This window comes from Mesoplodon densirostris, chromosome 6, assembly GCF_025265405.1.
Source record: "Mesoplodon densirostris isolate mMesDen1 chromosome 6, mMesDen1 primary haplotype, whole genome shotgun sequence".
In the NCBI taxonomy this organism is placed as follows: domain Eukaryota; kingdom Metazoa; phylum Chordata; class Mammalia; order Artiodactyla; family Ziphiidae; genus Mesoplodon; species Mesoplodon densirostris.
This window is the reverse complement of record NC_082666.1, coordinates 76,462,325-76,486,369: the sequence shown is the minus strand read 5'-3', so window position 1 is coordinate 76,486,369 and position 24,045 is coordinate 76,462,325. Positions and strand designations below refer to the sequence as shown.

The 24,045-nt window shown below is 41.5% G+C and overlaps 1 protein-coding gene across 1 annotated transcript in view; it reads right to left on the bottom strand.

Annotated features, from left to right (window-relative positions):
• The window catches only part of PIP5K1B (phosphatidylinositol-4-phosphate 5-kinase type 1 beta), a 214,206-nt gene that overhangs the window by 146,578 nt on the left and 43,583 nt on the right, over positions 1–24,045 (bottom strand). Inside the window, exons 2-4 of the mRNA XM_060102269.1 lie at positions 22,502–22,543; positions 20,914–21,044; positions 8,795–8,912 (exon numbers count right to left, since the gene is read on the bottom strand). Coding sequence (XP_059958252.1) covers positions 8,795–8,912; positions 20,914–21,044; positions 22,502–22,543 — 291 coding nt within the window. The remainder of the gene's footprint in view (positions 1–8,794; positions 8,913–20,913; positions 21,045–22,501; positions 22,544–24,045) is intronic.

Here is a 24,045-nt window from a genome sequence, read left to right as displayed (position 1 = left end):
TCGTTTCATGCCTTGATTACTAAGGCAAGCTCCACCTGTTCTCAACTATCCATTCTTGACCCCCCAGTGCATTCTCCACCAGGAGACTAGAGATCTTTCTGAATTGCATAGCCTTCCATGCCTTCACACCTTTCAACATGTAAACATGGGTTCCACTGTCTACAAAGAAGAGAATACCCAATACCAAGAGAATACCCAAGTTTCTTAAGAGAGCATTTGAGTCCATAAATGATGGAGTCCTGTCTCCAGCCTTCTCTCTCATCACTTCTCTCCTCAAACTCTACCTGTAAACACAGAGAACTATTTCTCATTTTCTTAAGTGTGCCACACACTCTTGGCTTTTGCATTTTCCTCTATCGGAAACAACCTCCATGCTACCTTTACCTGGTTGACTACCACTGAATAAAACTTATTCTAAAAAAACCCCTTATTTTCTTGAGAATAGAAACTAGACTAGCATTATATTATAACAGAGTATTTTTGGTAGAATGAGTATGCACTTATATGCTTCACATACCAGTTTTAACATATAGTCGGCTTGCTGATTCTTCATGAAAACCCTCAGGATGATTTGGTTAATTTCATATATGATTCTAGTTGTATGCCAGAAATGCATCATTCATGTGTTCATTCAACATTTAAAAAGTATCTACTGAGCATCTGTCTGTACTGTCCCAGGCACTCAGGAAGCTTATATTCTAGTAGGAGGAAACAGTCAACAAACAAGTAAATAACTTATACATCAGAATGTGCCAAGTGCTGTTGAGAAAAAGGAAGCATGGAAAGGGGGGCAGGGAGTACCAGCAATGATGAGGACTGGGTGGTCACTAAAAGCATTACTGGGAAGGTGGCATTTGAGGAGAGGCCTGGGGATATTTGGGGAAAGAGTACTCCAGGCAGAGGGAAGGGCAAATGCTAAGGTCTTGAGACCTGAAGAGTTCAAGGCACAGCAAGGAGGCCATGGCTGAAGCAGAGGGAGCAGGGAGGAGAGCTGAAAGGGAAGAAGCCAGAAGGGTTGGGTAGACCCAACACATAGGGAGCCATAGGCCATGGTATGGACTTTGGCCCTTTCTCTAGGGGAGCTGAAAGCCATTGCAGCACCTGGAGCAGAGGACCGTTCCATCTGCTGTGCTGAGAGCCCACAGTAGGTGGACAAAAGGAAGACAAAGTGAGGAGGTTGTTACAGTGACTTTGGCCTTCAGTGTCTGCTGGACAGCGCTTGCCCTGGAAAACTCTCCCTGGTTCTGTGAGTCCAGATCAACTGCTTCCTGGCACTGAATGTTCTCATCACACAAGTTACCACAAAATACATTAATTGCCTATTTAGTTATTCCAAGTTCCCATGAGATTGTAAAACTCTATGAGGGCAGAAACTATGACTATCTTATACTCTGATACAGTTCAGGACCTGTGCCTTGTACACAGAAGGAACTCAATAAATTCTTGTCAAATAAATGACTGAAATTTACCAACAACTGAAGGGCTGTCTCACCAAGAAGTGCCCCAAACCAGCAGAACAGTCAATTTTGGGTTAATGAGCTTAGTGTTTATTAGCTAATAATCCCCATTATTGACTAGAGAAACATTAGGGGCAGAGAAAAAGGTAAGGAAGCTATGGTGTGAGATCAGACGAGCCCTGGTGCGAGGCAAAAGCAGGGGTTTAAGGAACTGTACTTTGAGGATGGAGGCATCTGAAAACACCAGGACTGAACATCCTCCAAAGCATTTTATCTAGGTTTGTGAATATTTAAGTCCTCATCACAGAAAAATCTGAGAGGAAGTGAGGAACAAAAGGAAGGAGGGAGGAGAAGAAACAGAGAAACTGGGAGAAGAATGATTAAAAGGAAGTTTCTAGATGTTACCTTTTAAATTAACCTGCTTTGGCAGCACTGTGGGTAAGGGAAACAAAATTCACCAGGAAAAGAATGAAGCAAGTGTTTGCTGCCTTCCTAAGCGTCACTGGCAACTTCCATCTGCTACCTCCTTCTTTTTCCTCTAGCCTTGCTTCCTGAAGCTCTATTGCTAAGCAGGAATGCAGCCTAAGCCCTTATGAACCAGTTGAGGATAAGAGAGGACAACAAAAATAGTCATCATACTGCACACAGGATGCCATAAAAGCCAAGAAGAAGCAGAGGGCACCTTCCCTACTGTGTGCAGAGTCCACGTGGAAGGAAAAGCCTGGGACTTGGAATCGACTGATGTTTCTAAAATCATGACTCTGTCTGTAGCCAGTTCTGTGACCTTGAGTGAGGAACTTAGCATCTTGGAGTCTTAGGAACCTCATCTCTAAAATAAAGATGGTACTATCTACCTAACAGCAGCTCAAAGTTTTAAAAACGAATGCTTTTGAAACCCCTGGCAGAGTGACCACTTAGTCATTGTTGTTGTCATTTTTCATTACATGATCATACACACAGCTGGAGAGCCAGCAGTGCCCTAGGATGTACTGAGGGTTTCAGCCTAAGTCCCACGACAAGAGGGCTACCCAAAGGTACACTAAGATATTCTTGGTGAAGCAAGAAAAGAGATGGGCCGGGGGTGACAAGATAAGTTAGGGGTTTGGGATTAATATATACACACTACTGTACGTAAAACAGATAAACAAGAACCTACTGTATAGCACAGGGAACTCTACTCAATATCTTGTAATGCCTATAACACACACACACACGCACACATATAACTGAATCACTTTGCTGTATACTTGAAACTAACATGACATTGTGAATTAACTATAATTCAACTAGAAAATAAATTAATTTAAAAAAAAGAAAGAAAAAAGCTGGGTCTTCTGTATAATCATGAATTTGAGACCCTGGAAAATAAAGGTGTGGATCCCATTCTCATAAAAAGTGAAGGCAGACCCCATACTCTCTTTAGGATTCTGATTTTTTGTTCCATGGGGTTTGAATTTCTGGCACAGAACCTTCTTATGGATAGGAGTAAATGTTGTGAAAGTACAAAAACAGCAAAGGATGCAGAAATTAGGGGCTGCAAATAGAGAAATTAGGGGGTGATCCAGGAAGAGCTGTCTAGGGAAAACCGGATTCAGACGTGAACATCTGCTTCCAATTAAAGACTCAAATTCTTCTACAAGCAGTAACACAATCTGGAGGTTATTTCATTGGTTACTTAATTGCCAAAAACTCCTTCATTATGTAATTTATAAATGAATATGAATGAGAAAATCAGTTGTTTTGGCCTATTTTAATAACCATTTTGGGGTCACTCCTAGCACAGCATCAGTCTGCAAAAAACTAGCATTATGATGCTGAATACCTGGGACTTTTACCATTATCACCTCTAATTCTATGGTTTTCCACCCTGCAACTTGGTTACCATGTTCTCTGCTAAGCAATCTTCTCTGAAATGTTGCCTTTTCAGAGCAAATATAGAGGAGCTATAGGAACATTTTAATTAGCCATGATCAACAAGCCCGTGTGCATGCCTGGGTTGATGCACCTTCCCAGCCCTCTCATCTGCGCAAGCTGTTCCAATGTGTTCCTTCCCTGCCTTGTATTTCCTGCAGGGCCTCCCTAAGCACCCACTGGAAAGAATGCAAAGTACAACCCGGCTGGGCCCTGCCAAGGCAAATTAACGTTGTAAACTTGCACAGTGAGGTGGAGATCATTTTTCCTGCCATTTCTTACCCTCGACGGTGTCAACTATTCACCCCACTCTCTTTCTTATGGGTGTTGGTGAGCCTGAAAAATATCATATGAATCACCCTGGATTTGGGAATACCCAGGCACCTGGTAAAGAAGGAAATGAACCAAAGGCCTGTTGCCCAAGCAGAAATGGGAAGAAAATGCTCTGGGGCCCCTTGGCTTTCCCCTGGGAGGCATTTATTTAGGAACAAATAAGGAATAAGGAGCATTTGCATTGCCGTGCGGTGCACGTGGACATACCTTCACCGCACTGTCTTATATCCAAATTATGCACGTTTCAACATGAATTTGTAATTAGCACGCACATGGTGAGTTTTAATGGCACTGAGAATGTAATCAGAGTTATTCAGGCTGAAATCCAGATGCAACAGCATAAGACTAAGTAGAAATACAAACATATCACAGAGATCCAATATCAAATCTACCAATGGTTACCAATCCCTACATAAAGTTACCCTCTCCTTTCCTCTCCCATTTAGATCAGTATATCTTCACAAACTTGGGTTTAGATAACCCCAGTTTCATAGATGCCAGAATGCATTTGTGATCTGCAACGTATCCTTTTTTTTTCTTCACACAGTTTTTCAGGGGACGTTTTATTTCATTTTTCTGTGATTTTTGGGCTTAACTCTTTGAAAATGTGCTTTGTTAGGGGTCTTTTACCTCTTTGGCTGTATTCTTCAGAATGGATAACCACAGTTCATAGTTTGATGGCTAGGGAGTGGTCACCTTGAGACCACATCTAATAAGAGGTCTGAGACTTAGTGGTTGGGAAGCATGAGGCCAACTGGTGGAGGGCAAGAGCACCAGGGAAGGAGGTGAGACCACTGTTCTGGTCTGGGCTCTGCCTCCACTCCCCAACGTGGGTAACCTTGGGCACCTCCCTTCACTAGCTTCAGATTCCTCATCTACAATGAAGAGTTGGGTTAAAAAGTCTCTGAGGGCTTCCCTGGTGGCGCAGTGGTTGGAAATCTGCCTGCCAATGCAGGGGACATGGGTTCGAGTCCTGGTCCGGGGGGATCCCACATGCCACAGAGCAGCTGGGCCCTTGTGCCACAACTACTGAGCCTGTGCTCTGGGGCCCGCGAGCCATAACTACTGAAGCCCAGGCGTCTGGAGCCCATGCTCTGCAGTGGAGAGGCCACTGTAGTGAGAAGCCCGCGCACCACAACGAAGAGTGGCCCCCGCTCGCTGCAACTGGAGAGGGCCCGTGCACAGCAGCAAAGACCCAACACAGCCAAAAATAAATAAATAAATTTATTTTTTTAAAAAAAGTCTCTTGAGTTTCCACCTGACTCTCTGAAGCATGTAGTGTCGGCAAAAGACCCCTTCCTCATCTACCACACTCCAGATGACTGGGTGGGCTCCTCAGATGTAGTAGTTTAGAGTGAGCTTCCAGAAGCTCCAAGACCAGTAAGGTGAGCTGCCTTGGTCCTGGGCTGTGGGTGGCCCCAGCCATTGGGGACCAGACGGCCATGTTTAGCTAGAGATCCACTGCCCTTATTCTGTTTCTTGCAGGTCCCGGAGATGGGTCCGGTTACTAAACTGTGTGTACAATTAATAAGGGAGGTGAAAAATGCAATCAAACAAAAGCACACTTATCTGTCCCATCCCATCTTTTTTTCCCCCCTAACTTTTCATTATGGAAAATTTCAAACATACACAAAAGTAAAGAGAACTAATTAACATTATGTGTGAATTGATACACGTGTCTATCTTCTGACTTCAACAGCTATCAACTCATGGCCAACCTTGTTTCCTTTAAACCCTCAACCATTGCCCTGGCTGTTTCTCTCAGATTCTTTTGAAGCAAATCACAGACATCATATCATTTCTCCCACAGATATTTCAGTACATGTCTCTAAAAGACAAGGATTCCTCTTTTAAAACACGACCATGGGCTTCCCTGGTGGCGCAGTGGTTGAGAGTCTGCCTGCCGATGCAGGGGACACAGGTTCGTGCCCTGGTCCGGGAGGATCCCACATGCCACGGAGCGGCTGAGCCCGTGAGCCATGGCCGCTGAGCCTGCGCATCCGGAGCCTGTGCTCCGCAACGGGAGAGGCCCGCGTACTGCAAAAAAAAAAAAAAAAAAAAAAAAAAAAAAAAAAAAAAACAACCCCACAACCACAATACCATCATCCCACCAAAAAACCCCAAAAACTTCAACATAATCAAATATCTAGTCAGTCTTGACATTTCACCAATTTCCTATAATTAAAAAAACAAAAACAAATAAATCACAAAACACACAACTGGTTATTTGAATTATCTAGTCCTGTCTTTTTAATCTTCCTGATCAAAACCTTCCCCTCCTGCTATACTGGACCACTCAAAGTCCTTCTAAATATTTAATGCACTTGCATCTCTGGCTGACAGGACTAACACTGCTCCCCACCCTTATACCCTGTCCCAACATCTTTCCCTTTTTCCCACCTACTCCCTTGCAATTTTTAAGTCACAGTTAAACTACACCATGCCCATAAGAAGCCCCCCTAATCATCAATCCAACAGAGAGAGACCTCTCCCTCCTTTGAAATCCTGGAGTATTTATTGTTTTGCTTCCATCTTTTTATTTACTCCCTGGTAGAATTAGTTGTTTTCCCACATAAATCATCATTCCAATTGGATTCTAAGTTCTCTGAGGGTCGTGACTTATAATTTTTTGAATCTCTCCATAATTATTAGCAAAGTATATTAGTTACAGTTGGTATTCAAAGTACCCAGTGATCAATTAACCACCTCTTGCCAGGTACACAAAGGACTTTTGCTTTGAGTAGCCATCAGCTTGGTCTCCCCTGCTCCTTTGTAAATACTCTGACCTCATTATGAAGGTAACTTTTCCAGCTTAAAGGCTCATTAGAAGCTGTATAAGCTGTGTGAGTTGTTGCTCAGAAAAAGGCCTTCCCCAAGGAGAGAAATCTTGTGAGAAAGACTGAGTAAAAGAATGGGCTTCCCAGCCTGCAGGTCAGTGGCCATAGGAACACTAAAGGAAGACCTACTCGGGGTAGACAGCCATCTCATCACACTGATTGAATCTGTGTTATGAAATGCAAGTCTAGTGGCATCTCCTTGGCTGGCAGAAGCTCAAGGTAAGTCAGAAGAGAATCCATTAAGTGGTAACATATGGCAGAAGATGAGCTATCAATCTTGTTTTCAATAACACAATATCAAGACCCCACTGGGTTCTCCAAACATGTTTCGTGAATGACAGTGACCCTCAGTAATTACAGAATGGCCAGAAACTAAAGGATCTTCTCTAAGGTACACCCCACCCCCCAATCCTGAAAATGTGTGTGTTTGTGTTGTACTTGAGTGGTTGCGAGGGCAGGGTTGGTAATGCTGGGTAGAGACACCTAGTCTCTCCATCAAAGGGGTGTGGCGAGGCAGAGATCAACATAGCCATTCTGACAGGTGTGAGGTGATAGCTCATGGTGGTTTTGATTTGCATCTCTCTGATGATTAGTGATACTGAGCATCTTTTCATGTGCCTGTTGGCCATCCGTATGTCTTTTTTGGAAAAATGTCTATTTAGATCCTCTGCCCGTTTTTTAATTGGGTTGTTTATTTATTCATTTTTGATGCTGAGTTGTATGAGTGCACATTTAAGGGCAGCAGGGTACCCAAGGACTTTCTACTCAGTTCTCATGCTCTGTGAAGACTTATGAATGTGCCTTGAGGAACCAGTATTCTCTCATTCATCAGGCAGAAGTCAAGTTATTTTCTTAGGGCCCAGCTAAATTCGTGGGTTTTCATCAGCCCAGAACAGAATCAGCTCTGAATTTAACCATTTATACCTTACCCAAATTACAAGATACAGTTTAAATACTCTCTGTTAACAAGTAACACATGTTGCTGTACTTCCTCTGCAAAGGATTATTCTAGGATCTGGCTCAAGTCTTATTAAGATCGTTCAGAATGGGATGAACAATAACTATTTGATGGTATCCTTCCTAAAGCTTCTTGAAAACCAATTTTCAAGAGCCCCAGGGTGTTAACAGTGATCAAATTATGAGATAAACCATTTTTTATCTTGAAACAGAAAGAAAGCTCCTGGCTTCTTGAACAGGAATAAGGTAAAACTCTGAGGTCACATCAGACATTCTCACAATAAGGCGGCTGTGTTTGTACCCACTGTGTGCAAGGAGGCAGACAGGGAGAAGAGACAGGCCTAAGGATAATACATGTTCTGGTACCAAACAAAAACACCTCTAGAAAGAGCTGGCATGAAGAGCTGTTGAGAACAAAACTATCCAGCTGCTTTAAAATCATATTCAAATTGTAGGTCAAGGTGAAAATGGTTGTGGGCCAAGGCAGGTTTGAGACGAATGGTATAAATAAGTCAATTAAGATAGGAAGGCTGGGCTTCCCTGGTGGCGCAGTGGTTGAGGGTCCGCCTGCCGATGCAGGGGACACGGGTTCGTGCCGCGGTCTGGGAAGATCCCACATGCCGCGGAGCGGCTAGGCCCGTGAGCCATGGCTGCTGAGCCTGAGCGTCCGGAGCCTGTGCTCCGCAAGGGGAGAGGCCACAACAGTGAGAGGCCCGCGTACCGAAAAAAAAAAGATAGGAAGGCTTTCATACAGAATCCAATCAGCAAAATTCACAGGAGTCTTTTTTTTTTTTTTTTTTTCTTTTTGCGGTATGTGGGCCTCTCACTGTTGTGGCCTCTCCTGTTGCGGAGCACAGGCTCCGGATGCGCAGGCCCAGCGGCCATGGCTCACGGGCCCAGCCGCTCCACGGCATATGGGATCCTCCCAGACCGGGGCACGAACCAGTATCCCCTGCATCGGCAGGCGGACTCTCAACCACTGCGCCACCAGGGAGGCCCCACAGGAGTCTTTATAACTAATTATAAAATATCCATTAGAATAATTATCTGAAGTAGCAACCGATACCCTGCTTATTTAAATATCAATTACCATTGCACATTTTGTAGCTATCAGGTAAAAGCTGTAGAGTCAAACTACATTTCCTGAAGCTAAATTTATAATCCTTATGAAACTTGAAACTTTTACTATGCTCCAGAGCTTTGTAAAATAAGAGACACAAGCCACTTGTCACTGTTGCTATGAGAAAAATGTTGACGTCACACATTTCTGGAGAAGGAAGGAAAATGATAGGTTCTTACCAAGTAATCATCAGGCTTGATACCAAAAAGTTCTCTGAAATATCGGAATGCTAGTGGAGCATATGTCTTAAATCTGAAGTCTGGGTAGTGATGTGCTGGGGTCAGATTGCTCCCTTCACTGCAGTTAAAATGTTAAAAAGAAAAAAAAAAGAAAGAGAGAGAGAGAAGGAACATCAGCAAAGACAATTTTGACTTCAAATTCTAGCTCTATTAGTCCTGTGCCAATTTCCCTTCTAGGAAAACATCCCTTGATACTGGGTCTCTCTAAGCTCATGTCACAAAGGCCAATGGACACCAGGTAAAAACAGATGCTAACGCAGCAAGGGCCACTCCACGCAGGCATCCCTTGTCAATCACAGTGTGTCTTTAACCTGAAAATTCATCATCCCCCTCTGCCTCCTTCCTGAGAAAATCTCTCCATTTTCCCCAATGAAACCACTGTTGTAATGTTTTAGGTATAAGATCCAGGGCTTAGTGTTTGGAGCAATGTCAAAAATGCATTTTTTTGGCCATGAATTTTGAATGTTGGATAAACATTTTAAACTAGGAATAAGAAAAATAATTTAGAAAATATCTCACCAACAGAGAGAACCATCACAGTGGAAATAGATGGGTCCTGAATCTGAACTCTTTCTTACATCCGTAGTTACAGGAAAAAGACCTTAGATATTTTAGGGATTTTAAAACCTTATTTCCATTCCCATATATATCATTATCTTTTTTTCCCTCTTCTGGGTTCACCTTTGAAAATTTTTGTGCAAAAGTTATGATATATAAAAGGTATAAAGAAATCAGTGAATACTCATGAACCTAAAATGCTGCTTAAGAATGTTATTCATATAGTTGAATTGCCTTCTGTACTTTTTACTGATCATATACCCTTCCTTCTCCTCAGAGGCATCCACTACCCTGAATTTTGATGTTTATGATGTTTATCATTCATTTTATTCTTTGACTACATATATTTCACATGACATCAGAAAAGTCACCTAATCCTTCATTGTAAGAAATTAGAACAATGCAGTAGAATAATATACTTTTATGTAGAGATTCAGGATCTCTTTTTACCGTATTCTAGGTGGGACACTGAAGGCTGATTCTCATGGATGTTAAACAAATCAACTGTGCACATAAAAAGGCTTTTAGCATACAACAAGCACTTGGAATCTACTATAATTTAAGTTTGCTGAGGTCAGTCAGAATTTTGTATCAGCACCTAACACATGGTAGACTATAAGTATTTTTTGAGTGAAAAAATGAGTTTTCAAGATAATGCTAATTCAGTAAAGTTGATTCTTAGGTGAAGCTTAGGTTCAAAAGTCAACATATAAAGTCAAAATCACCATAGTCAAAGATCATCCTTGATCTGTTCAATGTATCCAGTGCGGCCAGGTTTTCCCCTGCATGGTTACAGATGACGGTTCCTTTTGGTGAGTTCCAGAGGAAGTAGTTGGCTAGTGTTCTTAGGGGCCATCCTCTTTTAATAAATCTTATCTGGAAAGGCCAGGACTGCACTCAGGCAGCAGCAAGGCACACACAGGAGGGGAGTGACACAGGAACGAAGGCTGCCTGGGAGAAGAGCTCATGTATGGAACAGCCCCCATATCACCTGCTCACTTAAATGGCTATTGTTGCCCTAAGTAAGTACAGCTGAATATTCATAATGCTTGTATGACACCCAGGTATGGTATTCAAACATTTCCTCATTCCATATTTTGGGATTTATGAAGAGACATGCACTCCGTTACAGCTCTTATGGGATTGCCAAAAGGAATGATTTTGGAACTTATATGAATATAACTTGAAAACATGCGCTATGTAGACATAGGAGGTAAAAGCAGAGGTTCAAAATGACCTCTGACATCCTTCTTCACTGTTGCAAGCAAGTAAAAATAATCACAGTGCCTTGGGTTCTGAAGCAGGCTATTTTCAGTGGGTTAAGAGTGTTGCCCATTTTTTAATTTGTTCCACTCTGTTTTCTCCTTTCAATCTCATGCAAAGCAATTCATTCCATTACAGCAGATCACCTTCAACATTCCAGAGTAAAATAAAATACCCGTTCCACTTACATGGAATTATTCTTTAAAGGATTTATTTCCATGCAGTCGGGGGGCCAAGATTTTATTAGAGAGGATACAGTATTTCTTTTTTTTTTTTTTAAGGAGATGTTGGGGGTTGGAGTTTATTAATTAATTTACTTATTTTTGCTGTGCTGCGTCTTCGTTTCTGTGCGAGGGCTTTCTCTAGTTGTGGCAAGCGGGGGCCACTCTATCGCGGTGCGCGGGCCTCTCACTATCGCGGCCTCTCTTGTTGTGGAGCACAGGTTCCAGACGCGCAGGCTCAGTAGTTGTGGCTCACGGGCCTAGGTGCTCCGCGGCATGTGGGATCTTCCCAGACCAGGGCTCGAACCCGTGTCCCCTGCATTAGCAGGAAGATTCTCAACCACTGCGCCACCAGGGAAGCCCCTGAGGATACAGTATTTTTTATTATCATTTTCATTTTTGGTTACTCTGAGCTTCTTGAGTTGTTCACCTTTCCCTGAAGCAAGTATTAATTACAATAGTTTTCCTTGGATTCACATCTCCCTAAGTACTGTGGCTTATTCAGCAATGGTGTAAAAAGGATAGTGCTAGGTTTCCTTGGCAATGAGACAGCAGACACATGCACGTATACACACACACACACACACACACACACAGAGAACATCTCTGGTTAGAGAAAGGGAACATTCGTTTCTTTAGGTATCCACCCTGACACAGCTCGTATTAAAAGCCACCGCATCACTAAAAATGAGAAAAAAACCCCACCGAACCTAGCTAGCTTTGGGCCACATTAAGATACAGAGAATGGTATGGGTCAACTGTGAGGCAGGCTTGCCTGTATGGGGTCATCAATAAATTGTATTTGTATAAATGGAGATGATGAAAAGGGGGCAGGGATAATACTTAACACAGGCATTATAGAAAGTGGCAATTTCTTCACAGCATAATTAACAATATATTAATAATTAACTGCTGAGGTTACACAATCTTGAACCTCTCCATTTGCCTGAATGGAGAGGAACATTCCCTAATAGTGGATAATAAAACATCACCATTTTTTTTCTCTTAGTAGTTTAGCTTATGAATTCTGCTTTCCTTTGACAAACATTAAGACTTTGCATTCTGTTAAATCATACTGGATACCCTGTATGGGAGTTAACATGCTCCTAACTCCCTGTGGTCCAGGGAGACCTGCGTTCCAGTTCCATCTCTGCCATTTACCAGCTGTGCTCTCTGAGGCCTGGTACTGAGCCTCTAGAAATAACATGGCAAAGTGGATGGAAACGTGAAAGGCCATGCACCTGGCAAGTGGGGAGCCCTCAGTGCGTCTGGATGATTAAGGCTGTGTGGTGACGGGAGAGAGCCCAGGGTTGGACACGTCACGTGGAGAATGAAGTGACTAACTGGCTTTAAAAAAAAAAAGGAAAAATGAAAGTGACAAAATGAAAAAATGTTTGCAACTCGTATCACAAAGAGCTAATCTCCCAATACAAAGAGCTCCAAAATACAGCAAAGAAGAAGACTGAAAAGTTATATATGTAAAAAACATAGCCAAGGGTATAATCAGGCACTTCACAGAAATGGAAGTATAAATGACTTATGCATATAAAAAGATGTTCAACCTAATTTATAATAGAATAAATGCAAATGAACGGTCACCGAGATATCATTTTCTCTCTCAGATGGGTAAAAATTTTAAACTTTGATAGAGCTCAAGGGAGACTGGTACCCTGAGACACTATTAGTGGGAAAGTAAATTGATACTATTCCTTTGGAGGACATTTTCACAACTCCTGTCAAAATGACAAATGTACATAACTCTTGATTCGGCAAATGCATGGCTATAATTTACAGTACAGATAAACTACTGTTTGTACAAAATGACATGTTTGTACCTGGTTATTCATTATAGCACTGTTTGTAAGGACAAAGGATTGGAAGCAACTTAGATGTCTCTCAGAAGGGAACCAGTCAACGTAATTATGGTTCAGCCACACACTGGAATACCATGCAGCTATTGAAAAAGAACGAGGAGGTTTATGTACTGACGTGGTGAGATCTGAGGCAGATTAAGTGAAAGAAGCTTGATGCAGAATACTGTGTATGGCGTGCCACCATTTGCATACAAAAGCAAAAAAATATATCTTTGGCATGTATCTGCACAAAAAATCCTTGAAGGATAAACAGACCCCAAGTAACAGTGATCACTAGAGTTAGACAGGTAATAAAGGCACAGGAATGAAAGGGACACTTTTCACAGTATTTCTTCTAAAAGCGTCATGAGGATTGACCCTTCTACGTATGACCATTTACAACATTAAAAAAAATTTTTTTAAGTTAGGGGTAAAAGCCATAACCCCAAAACAAAGCTCTGCACACTGGGTTTGCTTCTGCTTATTAAGCTGCCCAGTGAGTAACAAATACCAACTCGGCATGAATGAAGTTCTACTGAAGGAAATGCAAATTAATGGGCTGTGGGCTCCAGCTAGAGTTTGTCAGGAGGTAGAGGGCACAAGAGCAACACCAAACAGCGGGTGCAGTGAGGACCAGCCAGCAGACACTAACCTGATTTTCTGAGGTTGAGCACGGGCAGACCTACTGGGGACCAGTGTGGGTGCTGGTCCACTGCTGCCCAGCACAGAGGCTGCTCTGCACGTGCACGAAAGGCTAAGCCAAGGCAGTAACACCACCGCAATCAGCATTAGTCTGCTGGCCAGTGGAAGAGGTCCACCAAAGACTCCTGCAGGCTTTCCTTGCCGGAGCCTGGGTGGTAGCCATCAGGAGACTGTCCAGCACCTAGACTTCCTCAGCAAAAACGGACTCTGCTGAAGAGCAGACTTCTTCACAATTTAAGACTTACGTTTCTTCAATCCATTTATGTAGTGATTGGGGAAAAAAACTCCACTTTCCTGTCTTGGCCTAAAATGGAGCCTTTGGAAATTTCAGCTGTGAGGTTTTCACCAGGGGTTTGACATGTTTGGATCCCAAGAGCTGGTAAAATTTCACCAATAAAAACCTGGAGGCCGACATGGGATTTCCAACTTTCTCTGGCCAAGTAAGAACCCAAACAAGTAAGCCAACACACAGTACTGTCTTATCAAATTATTAAAGAAAGGGTTTGTTAACTCCACCAAAGGAGGAAGAAACTTCGACTAAAAAACTGTACTTTTCTCTATCTTGTCCTTTTCTCCCTTATTTCACCAAGAAGCAAAGTTTGATTATGGATCAGCTCTGGCATTCTAATATTCACTCTTCGGAGGAGTGTTCAATTTTTAATTTAACTAAATTTCATTTAAAGTTAGTGTTCGTCTTAAGTCCAAAAGTACGTTATTTCTTAATGGCAATAAATGTTTCAGATTATACAACGCTGAAGCTTGAGGAAGCATTAGCCACCATCTGGAATTTCCCATTTAGCAGATAAGGACATCAAAGTCCAGGGAGGGAAAGTACTGACCGAAGCTAGTCAGGAACAAACAAGAGGGGAGATTAGATCCACATCAGGGCAGTGGAAAAGTCACAAGCAGTCAGCTTTGCCTTAACTTCAATTTAATGTTCCTTGGTTAGTCTTCCTTTTCAGGATCCAGTTAGAGGCTTCAGGTACAACCTGCCCAAATACCCCAATTACTTCCCCAGGAGGGCCTCAGGTAGGCTGAGTCTGATTAGCCATGCTGGGGTTCTCATCTGTATGTACCGTGAACACCCAGCTTTGTGTATGTGATTTTAGAGCCTGATAGCCAAGCGTTATTTTTGGCAGCACTGGGTGGAGAGATTTGGTGCTAAGCAATGGGGTGAAACTGATTAAGCATCTCCAGAACCCTTAAGGGGTCCAGTTTTGGAGCTGAGGCCCAGAGCTTTGAGGTTTTAGAGGCAGCATTTTATATATGGTGAGCTTCCTTGATTTCAAACTGTAACCGACAGTTAGTGGGTTTGTGGCCTCCTGGCAAAACAAGTGGGTCAGCAACCTCCTAGGTGACAGATTTTTCATGAGGGATCGGCTCATGCGATTATGGAGGCTGAAAAGTCCCGTGATCTGCCATATGCAAGCTGGGGGCCCAGGAGAGCTGGTGGTGTAATTCCAGTCCAAACCCAAATGTCTGAGAACCAGGAAAGCCAATGGTATAAGGCCTGGTCCAAGTCTGAAGGCCCAAGAACCAGGAATGCTGACATCCCAGGGCAAGAGAAGATGGATGTCCCAGCTCAAGCAGGGAGTGAATTAGCCCTTTTCCCACCTCTTTGTTCTATTCAGGCCCTCAACGAATTGGATGATGCCCACCCAAATTGGTGAGGTGATGTTCTTTACTCAGTCTATTGATTCAAATGCTAATTTCTTCTAGAAACATCCTCACAGACACACCCAGAAATAATGTCTTATCAGCTATCTGGGCATCTCTTAGCCAGTCAAGTTGACACATAAATTTAACCATCACAGCAAACATGACCACACCTCCCATGAGGCAGGATAAGTGAAGGGTCCTTTGTCCTAATGTACAGATGGTGATGCTGAGACAAAGAAAACTTCAGTGCAATACAATTGGACAAGTGACACTACAGTCCAGTAACAAACTAGTGGTGGCAGCCAGTCTTCAAAGTAGACCTTTGTAAGTCAGGGTATGAAGAAGCAGCTTAAGCATTATTAATTGCCTCTGCCAACTCAGGCAAGGTAGAGATCACTCAGTTTTCACATATGACTAATTAACCTGTGAAACAGAAATTGGTCCTCTCTCTTGCCAAATCAGACAGTGCTCTTGAATGGAAAAACAAAACAAACATAAGAAAATAACAGACACAACCCCCCTGCTGGTGCCAACCTCCTTCTACTGAGCACGTCTGTGATGGCTACCCCTGAGCCGCCTTGTGAAACACGAGGCTGCACCACCTTTTGAGGTGAATCAGCTGACAGCCAGTCTTTAAAAGTCAGTAGCTGAAGACAGCTTAAATTCCAAAACCAAAGAATGTATTCTGGGGTGTCATTTGGGGAACCCCAGAAGAATGCATCTGGGGAACATGTGATATCGTTGTTCATCATGTAAGTGTTAAACTTCTCAAGCAGTTATTACCACACTGGGAAATTATGTTTTCAAGGCAATTTCAAATAAGTTAAAATGTTATGTAATATTCAGTGCATGCAATAAATCTTTCATTTTGAGTTAAAGGAAAAGGTATATAATTTTTATTGACAGAAAATCATTTTTCCCCATCCCCGCTACATAAATGTTGAACAAATATTTTAAAAGTTTTGAATTGAAGGGACCTTGTGTTATTGGCTTGTCCAGTGACAGTCACACCTCTCATTTAATCCAGAGAAAAATATTCTGGCAGCTTTGTGTTCTGTCCACATCTATATAAAACCTGGTATGGAATGTCTGTATAGATCAGGGGTTGGCAATCTTTTTAGAGTCTTGTTGCAACTACTCAGCTGTGCTGTCGTAGTGCAAAAGGAGCCATAGACAATATGTAAGTGAATGGGCGAGGCTGTGTTACCACTGGATGAGGCTGTGTTACAAGTAAAACTTTGTTTAAAAAAAGAGGCAGGGGGCCAGCTTTTTCTCTTGAGCTGTAGTGTGCTGACCCCTGAATCAGATAGATTCTTGGATGAGTTTATGTCAGTGAAACTTGAAATGCAGGTGGTTGGCTAGTCTGTCAAAACCATAACGTCTAGCACTGATATCTGGCAACACTTATATGCACCTTTGACATATATGTTTGCTTGTCATTTAGAATAATGTTTCATCCTTACAGTAGTTCTGTGGAATTCTCTCCTCTCTTTGAGGGTACTCCCTGGAGATTCAAATAAATCCCAAAGAGCATCCATCAATCTAAGGGCAGTCTGTGCTTCGCAATGGTCCTCACATCAAGCTAAACTTCATTTCATAAGTGAGGAGATGAAAATTCAGGAGAGTTTTACAAATTCTTTGGTTAGATAATTATTCTTGAATATGGAAAGATATATAAACTTTTATTGCCAGCTTTCAGGAGAAGGCAGTGATGGTGTCTCCTGCAGGGGAGCAGAGGGTTGGATTCAAGCTGGTTGTCAAGGGGCCAGACAGGTAGATTTAGTTTCATAATTCTAGATTTTTTTTTTGATTCAAAAATGCAGAAATACTGTTCCTGTGCTTTATCACCATAGTGTCGGGAGAAACAAAACTTTGGAGCCAGCCACCCCGGAGTTCAAATCCCGGCTTTACCATTTATTGGTTTATCACTTTGGGTTAAGCCACTTAACATCCCAGGGCCTTAGTTACTTCATATATAAAATGGCTTTTTTATGGTAAAGATGAAAGTAATAACAATAATTGAATAATGTATATTATATAAATATTATTAATAAAACTATGCTTGGTCCATAGTTGGCACATAAACTTCGCCTCCTGTTGCCAGTTCAGGTTCAGGTTTACATGGTAGAAACATTATAAAACGTCCTCTTTCTTCCTAATTCCACTTACATGGGAACATTTATCTGCAACCCTGAGTTTCTGATCATGGCACAGAACTGGGGGTCAAAAGATTAAGATATGATCATGGTTCTCTTACTCATCTACTTTGTGATCTTCGAAGATAATGGAACCAGATAGTTGAAAAGGGTATTATATCATCCTTCAAAGGATGGTCCAGAAAGGACCTTCAAAGAAAGGTCCAGAGCTTTCTCCATCTACAAAATGAAATAATCTGTAGTGCAAATACATAATATCTGAAAATAACTTTGAGCCACTTTAAAATAAAGAAATAAAAAATAACACAATGCAATTTGTTGCTAAGGGAAACAGAACCAGCAGCTTCCTAGCAGTGGTAAATTAAAACATCTCAAGGTACCCTAATCAATTAGTTCTATGACCCAGATAAATGCATTGAATTTTAGAGCCACCAGAGACTTCAGAATGTTTCAGCTGCTTCAACAAGGGCCAGTCCTGCCCACCTTTCTCTACTCATCCACAGGCATATGGGCAGGTAGGGAAGGAGCATTATTTGGCCCCTTTACTGAGTTATAAATGACATACAATAGAGTATAAAGTTTATTAATCTTCACATATGCATATACCAGTGAAACCACCACCATGATCAAGATACTGAATTTATCCATCACTCTGGGGGGCATTTTGATTGCTACAGTTACTGGCACGGCCTGGGGTTGACAAATGTGCAGTCTTGCACAAAGAATTATCTCATCCAAAAAAAGCCAATAGCACCTCCATTGAGAAATACTGGGTCCAATCCCTTTGCTAAACCAATGAAGAAACTGATCCCAGATGAGGAAACTGAGACAAGACCCAATGTAAGTTTCTTCTGCTTCATATAAATGCATCTGGAGCACAGATGTTCTTTAAACAAACAATACAGTATCTGCTGAAATTTTTGCTTGAATCAAACATTTAATGTCATATTGACATTTAAAAGCTATATATGCTTTAAATGATCTATTTTAAATGTGACAATGGACTCCTCTAAATAGGGTCAGTTAGCTGGGTGCTCCCTTCACCAGTGACATGTGTGCCATTCAGCGGCTGCTGCTGCTATCCTGGAATATAGAGTTAAGGTCAAAGATACAGAATCCAGCCAGGTCCAACTTTGGTTTCTTACTCCTGAATAAAAAGGTGAAAAAAAAATCTCATTCTTGTCTTAATCATAACGATGCAGTATGCTTATGATAAATTGTCAGTGAACAAAAGGAATCAAGGCACTCAAAGGGCCTAAAAAGTGCTTACGAAGACCTCAGTTATGTGCTCCTTGTTGTACGTATCTCATACAGTGTCATGTATAATTCAGTTGCTAAACAGATGTAATTTTGATATTTAAGATATTAAAAAATCATTTAGGGGGCTTCCCGATGGCGCAGTGGTTGAGAGTCTGCCTGCCGATGCAGGGGATGCGGGTTTGTGCCCCGGTCCAGGAGGATCCCACATGCCACAGAGCGGCTGGGCCCATGAGCCATGGCTGCTGAGCCTGCGCGTCCGGAGCCTGTGCTCCGCAACGGGAGAGGCCACAACAGTGAGAAGGCTGTGTACCGCAAAAAAAAAAAAAAAAAAAAAAATTTAGGGTTTTATGAGCTCCAAGAACAAAACTTGGTATCAACTAGAACAACTGTCACTCTAAAATGGGAAGCAATGTGCTAGCTCGGTGGTTCTCAAACTTTTATGTGCTTAGAATCACCTGGAGCAATTGTTAAAACAGATTCCTGGGTCCCAGACCCAGAGTTTCTGATTTTGTTGATCTGGGGGGAGCCCAAGAATCTGCATGTCTAACAAGTTCCAGATGATGCTGATGCTGCCGGCCTGGGGACCGTATGCTTGGGCCATGCCTTCCTGTGGTTCCCATCAATGGTTGGCTCTGTTGATTGGACACTATGAGCAGAAAAGATGAGCCAGGATGAAGCACCCTGCCCTTCTTTGTACACCCATCTTGAGCTGTAACTGCTCCAGCATCCTGAACTCACTGCCAGCCAGCCTCTTACAAAGGGCCTCTGCTCCTCTTGTTCTTTGCAGTGGAAGAAAAAAATAAGGTTGGAATATTTGGGTAGAGGCCCTAGAAGACCATGAGAATTAGAATATTCTGGAAACACATTTACAGGAATTTGAGGCTAATTTACAGGAAATTGAGCCTAACAGAACATACCAAAAGATTAAGATAAACTTATAACCTCCTGACTTTAAAGAGAAAAAATGGTTACTACATACTTTTTTGGAATGATAGATTGTTAAAAACAAACACAACGGACATTTTCCAGCTATAGAAAGAAGAGCAGTGTCATGAGCAGACAGGATTATATCTTAGGCCTTGGGGTTGTCCATTTTCTACATGGAAACTAGTTCTTGTGGCTGCTAGGGAAACCTAGAGAAGCAAACTTTAAAACTTGCATAGACCAACTTTGTTCTTCAGCCCAGAGCATTTAAAGCAAAATGAAGCTGTCTGGGCTCATAGCCGACTTTCTTTTATCTATGGGCTCTGTTGTGACTACATGGACACCCTCACCTAAAGGTTTTATTTCTAGGCAGTTGACACCTGGACATAAAAATAAATGTAAGTACCATTTCCCTGAAGGTTTTTTTTTTTTTAAAAATAAGGCAATGAGAACACTGAGAGGGAAAGTGTCAGTCCAACCATTCTCACACAAGCCAAATAATAATTGATAATAAAATTGGCTTATTTTGGAGAGAAACAGTTATTTTAAAATAAACGACAAGTCAATCCTCACAGCCCCAAAGAAAATATAATTGCCCCAAAGCCCCCAAATCAAATATCTTTATTTTTATTTTTTTGAAAAGTCCTGTTTGTAGTAGCGACATTTCCAATTTAATAACGAGTAGCTCTCTTCCTATGTTAAGCTAGCATCAGCCTTTTAAATTATTTATTTATTTATTTATTTTGGTAAAGCATGTATAATATAAAGCTTACCATCTTAACCATTTAAAAATGCATAGTTATGTGGCATTATGTCCATTCGTATTGTTGTGCAACCATCCCTGCCATCCATCTCAGACTTATTAGTTTGATTTCCCCCTGCTCAGTATAATAAAGTTAGAGGTGATATGTATGGGTAACTTGGGTGCTTTTGCAAATACGGCATCCAAATAGGGGGATCCTCGTAAGTTTTCTGGAGGAAAGTTAAGTTAAAAGAGGAGATACATGAGTGTACTCAGATAGGAGGCCCAAATGTGCATCCCCCAACTCACCTTTTAAATTAGGGCTAGCAAAAACTTGGCACCAGCTGCTGCGTCTTGGGTGTCCTCTTTTTCTAAACCTATGCAGGCATTACTCTGTGATTACTGTACTCTTTCCCACTGAATCTCAGAGTCTTTCTCCATAGGGTCTTCTAGGCATTATCACAACTAATTAATTACAACTGGCCCAAAGGATGAACCCTATTTACCATCACCATATACAAATGCAAGACACCTGATGCAACCGGAAGTCATAATCATTTGGATTGCTTTTGGGCAAGCCAAAGGTCTAACATGAACATCAGTACATGATGTACACATGCATGGATAATAAAGTCTTGTACTGGTAGAAAGTCTTCAATATGGGGATGTCACAACGAAGGTTCCTTAGCATGGAAATCATCACAAGTAACAACGTTCTTACCTGGGTAGGAACACACTTTCCACCACATAAAAGTCTTGCATGAGAACATCTCGATCTGGCTTGGAGGTGAGATTACCCACTGTGTATCCTATTCCCAGCTGAATAGCACCTCTGATGGCAGATGATGCAGTCTGCAGGGACAACAAGGATTTCAGCGTTAGCCTCAGTAGTTGGGGCCTTGTTCAATGTCACAAGCAGCAAAAACAGGAGAGTGAGGTTAGATTTCCTTTCTTGTTCCTAAGCAAAGAGGAAGCTAGGTTTGGAAAGATGACAGGCTGCTTCTTTTAATGGAGAGTACTTTCCAAACATCAAGGACACTTCTGGCCATGAAATTATTTTGGTGGTAATCTTTCCTATAAATGTTCCTAAGGTCAAATTACAGTCCAAAATCTCCAGCTTTCTTTTATTAAGAACTTAGAAACTTGGTAGAACACTTGCAATATACAGAATTATAATTTCTACCAAAGGATAATTGATACCATTGCAGTTTTTAAAAAATCAGAAGTTCTGTAACATACCTATGGATCAGGAAGAGTGTTTGTCTTCATAAGAAATGAGAGAGCAAAAAATAATTTGAGCCTTTGAAATATATAAAAAAATTTTTTACACATCTTTATTGGAGTATAATTGCTTTACAATGGTGTGTTAGTTTCTGTTTTATAACAAAGTGAATCAGCTATACATATACATATGTTCCCATATCTCTTCCCTCTTGCGTCTCCCTCCCACCCTCCCTAATCCACCCCTCCAGGTGGTCACAAAGCACCAAGCTGATCTCCCTGTGCTATGCGGCTGCTTCCCACTAGCTATCTATTTTACGTTTGGTAGTGTATATATGTCCATGCCACTCTCTCACTTTGTCCCAGCTTACCCTTCCCCCTCCCCGTGTCCTCAAGTCCATTCTCTAGGTCTGCGTTTTTATTCCCGTCCTGCCCCTAGGTTCTTCATGACTTTTTTTTTTTTTTTTTTTTAGATTCCATATATACGTGTTAGCATACGGTATTTGTTTTTCTCTCTCTGACTTATTTCACTCTGTATGACACACTCTAGGTCCATCCACCTCACTACAAATAACTCAATTTCCTTTCTTTTTATGGCTGAGTAATATTCCATTGTATATATGTGCCACATCTTCTTTATCCATTCATCTGTCGAAGGACACTTAGGTGCTTCCATGACCTGGCTATTGTAAATAGAGCTGCAATGAACATTGTGGTACATGACTCTTTTTGAATTATGGTTTTCTCAGGGTATATGCCCAATAGTGGGGTTGCTGGGTCGTATGGTAGTTCTGTTTTTAGTTTTTTAAGGAACCTCCATACTGTTTTCCATAGTGGCTGTATCAATTTACATTCCCACCAACAGGGCAAGAGGGTTCCCTTTTCTCCACACCCTCTCCAGCATTGTTTGTAAATTTTTTTGATGATGGCCATTCTGACCGGTGTGAGGTGATATAGAAGACCTAAATAGACATTTCTCCAAAGAAGATATACAGATTGCCAACAAACACATGAAAGAATGCTCAACATCATTAATCATTAGAGAAATGCAAATGGAATATATAAAGTTTAATTTGAAAATTGCTTACTCGTTTTGCCATGGGTCCATAATCAAAATTTCCTTCACTGATCTATGATAAAACACATAGCATTGGAACACCAGTATTTCCAATTTACTACTTTTCTAATATTAATCCATAATTAAATTGACAATGTTATCTTGGGGGAATAACATATATGTGTGTGTGTGTGCATGTGTACATAAATACTTTTAACCAACATAATAGGAGAAATAGCAGAATAACTTAATTTAGGAAAATCAGAATGCATTCCTCTTAAGGGTGAAAGTGTGGCATATTTTTATGCCTTGCAGTGTTTAATGTAGTACCATGTACACAGCAGGAGCTAAATAAATAGTTAAATCAGTGGTTCTCAACCAGGGACATCTGACATTGTCTGGAGACATTTTTCGGTTGTCATAACTGGTGATGGTGGTGGTGTTACTACCGGCGTCTAGTGGGTAGAGGCCAGGGATGCTGCTAAACATCCTGCAGTGCACAGGACAGCTCATAACAAAGAATTATCGAGCCCCAACTATCATTAGTGCTGAGGTTGAGAAACCATGTCTTAAATGAATGTAATAAAGATCATCTGTTTTATAAAAAAATATATTCCTTTTGAGTTATCATTTTCACTTAGCAAATCCAAGACCCATCTCCACTTTCCCACATGCTTTTTTTTTTTTTTTTTTTTTTTACTTCTTCTTGCTTTTAACGTTCAAAAACATATCTCCTTGAAAAAATGTATCCTCTTGATTTCTATGGTAGAACATGGGCCTGGGCCCACCTCCACCTTTTCTGATAGTCTCTAATGTCTTCACTAACTTCTCATATTTTATTTGTTATAATTGCAGTGTCCCTAAAAGATTGATCCTTGATCCTTAGATTTCCTTAATTATGCAGGCAATCAATCCATTCCTAATGGCTTCAAATACTGGCTCTATGCATATGACTCTCAGACGTTTGAAACCTACTTGGATGCTACTCTATCATCACAAACACAGTATATACGGCACCAAACTAAATTTTATCTTACAACCATTCCACCCCCCCTCCACGGAGACTGGTTTCCTCTCTCAAGGTTCAGTAATCCTGTCAACCAAGGTTGAACCCCCCAAAAACCACATCTTGCACAGGGCTAGGTCCCCAATAAATACTTGCTAACTTCCCTTGAAATGACCACGATCATTCATACTGCTCAGTCACCTCCACTATACAAGCAGTAACAATCACTTTCCCATGGAGTCATCATTTAATCGCTCTGCTTACTTCACTGCAAATATTACATCACCTTAGTGTGAGGACAACTACCTATCCCTGTCCCTGCAGGAGGTAAGAGAAACATCTTGGTGTTTTTCTTTTTTACACATGCCTTTTTACTTATGATCCCAGAGCAGCAAGATGGCAAAAGACTGAGAGTCAAGCCCAAATAGTGCAACCAGTGCGTAAAAAACAAAAAGTTGCTATTTTAATACTCCTGCTCTGAGCTCAGCAATGCTAATTGGCATCAGTGACCTTTTGTACCAATAGCTCTGACTTCTGAAGGCTGAAATGAATTTTTCTCATTTTAACCT